The 5,000-nt window shown below is 44.0% G+C and overlaps 1 protein-coding gene across 2 annotated transcripts in view; it reads right to left on the minus strand.

Annotated features, from left to right (window-relative positions):
• Positions 1-1,423, minus strand: part of elapor2a (endosome-lysosome associated apoptosis and autophagy regulator family member 2a) — an 18,562-nt gene extending 17,139 nt beyond the window's left edge. The window contains exon 1 of one of the 2 annotated variants that reach the window (XM_083667334.1): positions 1,137-1,423. In XM_083667334.1, the coding sequence (XP_083523460.1) occupies positions 1,137-1,229 (93 nt within the window). In that variant the 5' untranslated portion in view covers positions 1,230-1,423. The remainder of the gene's footprint in view (positions 1-1,136) is intronic. The other variant, XM_083667335.1, reaches the window with a different exon arrangement.
• Between the last annotated feature and the right edge of the window lie 3,577 nt (positions 1,424-5,000).

Below are 5,000 nucleotides of genomic sequence, written 5' to 3' on the forward strand. Positions count from 1 at the left end.
GGAAATATGATATGTCAGTATGCAAGCTAGCAAAAACATCTGAAGCTGAAGGCTTAATCTTTAATCCTTAAGAAGGGCGTAGTGTAACTGTTTTAATGACCAGGATGCAGGCCTAAATCAGAGCCGTTTCATGTGTGTGTCATTGATTGTCATTATAGACAGTGTTTAGACGCCACCCCTGGACTTGGAGGTGGCGAGAGTTGAGAAACAGAGGGAAGGAAAAGCTGCTCGGTGCAGGAAACTGATAAGGCTCAGTGTCTGCCCTGAGAGTGGTGAAGTCCAACACTAACCAGACCACTGTACAAACACGTACGCACACACACACACACACACACTCACTCTCTTTCTCTCGAAAACTCTCACAAATACACACACACACACTCTTTCCCTCACAAACTCTTACAAATACACACACACACACACACTCTCTTTCTCTCAAAAACTCTCACAAATACACACACACACACACACTCTTTCCCTCACAAACTCTTACAAATACACACACACACACACACACACACACATCAAAACGAGTTCATACACACTCTCTCCTTCTATCGCTGTACAGTCACTCACTCCTAAAGTACCCTAACACAACACCCTTAAAGCAAGAATCCAACATCACTGCCTAGTTTCAGTGAATAGCCTACAAATCAGAGAGAAATACTCCTCTATACAGCAGGAGAGGATGACCAGTCATGGTTTTATTCCAGATATCTTGTTATCTCAATCAGTGTTCGAATGACAGGATCAATACGGAGAGCGGTGAGTTTGGAACTGCATTAGTGTCAACCTGATTGCCTAAAGTCACCCCTCTCTCACTCACCTGCCTAGATGGAACGGGACAAGAGAGAAGTCTAAGGGGTGCGGGGTTACTATTGTGTAGGCCTATTTATGTATCAAATACACGGATCTCGTCGGAAGTGTTTAATCAGTCTTTCATTGTAGCCTATTGGGTATGGTCGGCGGATGAAACAATTCCCTCTGTTATTCTCCTAAAGCATATCCCACCATCTCTTTTAAATAGGAGGACACAACCGCGTATTGTGGGACAAAAGCACAAATAACAGGTCACCAGGTGAGGCAATAACTCACTCCACCAACACACATCAACACTGACACTCAATGAATCTCACCTCGGTACACAGACGAGTTCCTCTCGCCCCGACAGCCTGGATCGACCAGAGGAGGAGAGCGCAATAAGCGATAACCCAAGCCGAGGACGGCATGATAGGAGGAACAACGGAGAACAAGAAATGCCTAGAAGATCAAGACCATGAAGCAATGACCTATCCTATGTTCTTGTTGGTTGTAAATTCATGAAATGCTGTTTGGATCGCTGTTTCGGAGGTTGCCAGTGATTGTCCGTGTCTTCTCTCTTTACACCTGCGACTGATGGGTTCGGGTGATCGGTGGTGGTTCGCGCATCCTACCGGCTTTGACGCGCCAGTGACGTCTACGTCGCCAACGATTGTTGGGTTACTGGGTTGTGAATTATTTTTCCAACGGATTCATTTTATTTTCAGTTGATAACAAATACACGTGTATTGAAATCCTTGTTAGGATGAATGATCCAAATAATGAATAAATGCTTTGTGGTAGCGTGAATATCTTTTTTTTTTTTTTACAGTCCCTACAGGTTTAGCCTATTGATAACCAAACCATACAAGCAAGCTCTCATATGGATCGCTAGAGGGCAGCCGTGTTCTGTTTTTGACCAGGTGAGTTAAGGTCTGCTCCTCACTCAAAAGGGCATAGTCATAGTGACTTGCGGTGGTGGGAATTGGTAACAGTCGAGGTTCTTTGCCTTCTGGACCGTCTGAGGATATTTCCTTCATGTGGTTAGGTCATACTAACAGATACAGATCTACTGGATGAACAAGCAAAAGAAAAGGAGCAGGCTGAGGAGGGGGGAAGGAAAAAAGCAGGAAATGATTGTGTGATCCTTATAGGCCTCTGTCATCAGGTTCTGATGACTGATGATGTTCTCATGAAGCCAGCCAGTGTCAGTGGAGCAGAGATGGGCTGGGGCCATATCCTTCTTTATTTATGTTGTATTATTATCACTGAGTCATGGCTTCAAGTGATTTGGCTGGTTTTTATGAGGCAAGTACAATCCTGCCTGAGACTTTAGAAGCCCTGGAACCAGACACAAGCTTTTTAGTTGTGTACGGTTGACTTGAGAGTGAAGCCCTTTTTTATAAGCAGTGGTTGATTCTGTAGTGGCGTTAACCTGATTTATGTGGAGTGGAACTCGATTAACGGGTCTGTGGCGATATGACACTGCATTTCTGCATTACGTGCTCTAATCTTTCCCTTTCCTTCTGACTTTGGCCTACGTCCATTCGTCTGTGGGTTTGCTCCGAATATGAATGCTTTATATACACCCCACACAAGCTGTTCATTTCTGAGGCAGTGTTATCATCAAACCATGTACAGAGTAACCGGACATACACGAGAAACAGTCTGAGTGAAACTGTGGTGTGGTTTGGTTTTATTTGCCGTTGGTTGAATTGGCGCCATACTGGGTGTATCTTTGCTGCCCCTTTTCCTTCATCTTCGCCTCCTCTGGCAATTGCAAAACAGAGCAAAAAGGACACATTTTATCCCCAGATCGGGCTAACTCGCAAAAAAAGAATCCCTCATGCGGTTTCACGGCGCCCAAAAGAGTTTATTGTTCATATGGAGCCAAACAACATTTTGACCGTGGGGGTACAGTGCAGAGAGGGGCCAGTGTGTGTGTGTGTGTGTGTGTGTGTGTGTGTGTGTGTGTGTGTGTGTGTGTGTGTGTGTGTGTGTGTGTGTGTGTGTGTGTGTATGGTGACTCTAAGCCTGTTTGGTAGTGAGTGTAAACTATAGCATTGTTTACATTCTCTAACAAAAGAGCTCATGCATGTTTCATCGCCACGCCATTGTTCAATTTGTCCGTGTGTAATACACCCCTGCTGCAAAGCCGCTTAACGAATGAGAGAGAGATTGAGAGAGAGAGAGAGACAGAGAGAGAGAGAGAGAGAGAGAGACAGAGACAGAGAGAGAGAGAGACAGACAGATAGGGAGAGACAGAGAGAGAGAGAGACAGACAGACAGAGAGAGAGAGAGAGACAGAGAGACAGAGAGAGACAGAGAGACAGAGATAGAGAGAGAGACAGAGAGATAGAGAGAGAGAGAGAGAGAGACAGCAGAGAGAGAGAGACAGAGAGAGAGAGAGAGACAGAGAGAGAGAGAGACAGACAGAGAGAGAGAGACAGAGAGAGAGAGAGAATAGAGTGAGAATAGAGAGAGAGAGAGAGAGAGATCAAAGGCATATTTATGGATCATCCTATTTCAGTCCTAGTGGTTTGTGTGCCACAGTGTGTCACATTTCCGAAGCGCAATTGGGTTCTTGTTTGCGCTTATCATTTATCAATACGCCCGCTCAAATGAATGGGTTTATGAATGATTTTAACAACAGTTGTATTAACCAATGTCTAAAGAGCCAACAAAAACCAAGCCTAATACACACAGACCCAAATACGAATGCTTCTATAATGCCTTAAAACTGTAATGTTTTTCCCCACACCCCATTACTCACCATCATACTCACCATTATAATGCTTTATTAAATATGCATGTGTGGCGGTAGCATCAGGCTGGATGAACTGCTGACAAGCGAGTGCTTTATTTGGCTGGATGAATATTTAAAGGAGCTGTGCGCAAGTCTGTTGGAAATCTGCCCCCCCCCCCCCCCCCCCCCAGACACACACACACACACGCACGCAAACAAACCTGTGTCGCCCCTAGACACTCAATTTTCGAAAGCACTTCTCGAGACCAAAACATTGTTCATAATTGGTATACAGTGCCCTGCGTAAGCAGTGGGGCAGTGAAGCATTTTTGTTTATGGTATTTGTGTACATATTGGTTTCACCATTCAGAAATTACAACACTTTGTATGCATAGTCCCGCTGTTTCAGGGTATCCAAAAGTAATGGGACGATTGGCTTGACAGGTGTTTCTGGTAAGTCAGGTGTGTTCCGTCACATCATTTGTGCAGGCATAAGAGAGCTGTCAGTGTCTAGTGTTGATTCTAGGCTTTGTGTTTGCCTTTGGCATCTGTCAACATGAGGACCAAAGCAGTGTCAATGAAAGTCAAGGAAGCCTATTAGAAACATAGCCAAAACCTTCAGCTTGTCAAAATTAACAGTTTGAAACATCATTATAAAGAAAGCACTGGTGACGTCAACAATCACAAACAGGCTGGTAGACCAAGGAAGACTTCTACAGTGGATGACCGAAGAATGCTCTCTATAATTAAGAAAAACCCCAAAACAACTGTCTCACTGAACCGAACTAGAGAGGCTTCAGTGCAAGGTGCAAACCACAAAAATAGGATGGCCAGGTTACGGTTTGCTAAAAAAGTACCTCAAAGAGCTTGCAGAGTCCTGTAAAAAAGGTATTATGGACAGATGAGACAAATATGTACCAGAGTGATGGCTCTCATGTCTTAATTGATGATGTAACTGTTGACAGCAGCAGCAGTATGGATTCTGAAGACTCATTGGACGGTGCTTTATCATACAGTGGGACTCAAATGTGCTTCATCATACAGTAGGACTCAGTAACAACCCAAAACATATTGCCATAGCAACTAGGGAGTTTTTCAGGGCCAAAGAGTGGAAAATTGTCGACTGGCCAAGTCAATTTCAAGATTTAAATCCAATTGAACATGCATTTCATTTCCTGATGATTAGATTTTAGGCAAAACGTACTTAAAACAAACAAAAACTGAAGATGGCTGCAGTACAGGCCTGGCAGAGCATCACCAGAGAAGATACCCAGCATCTGGTGGGGTCAATGGGTCGCAGACTTCAGACAGTTATTGCGTGCAAAGGATTGTCGTCCAAATACTAAACATGAGTGGTTAAATTTGGACATTTGATAAATCTGTCCCATCTGTTTTGGTGGTCTAAAATAGGGAGACTATGTCTAAAAAGTGTTGTAATTTCTGAATGGTGAAACCA

This window comes from Argentina silus (assembly GCF_951799395.1).
Source record: "Argentina silus genome assembly, chromosome: 3".
NCBI lineage: Eukaryota > Metazoa > Chordata > Actinopteri > Argentiniformes > Argentinidae > Argentina > Argentina silus.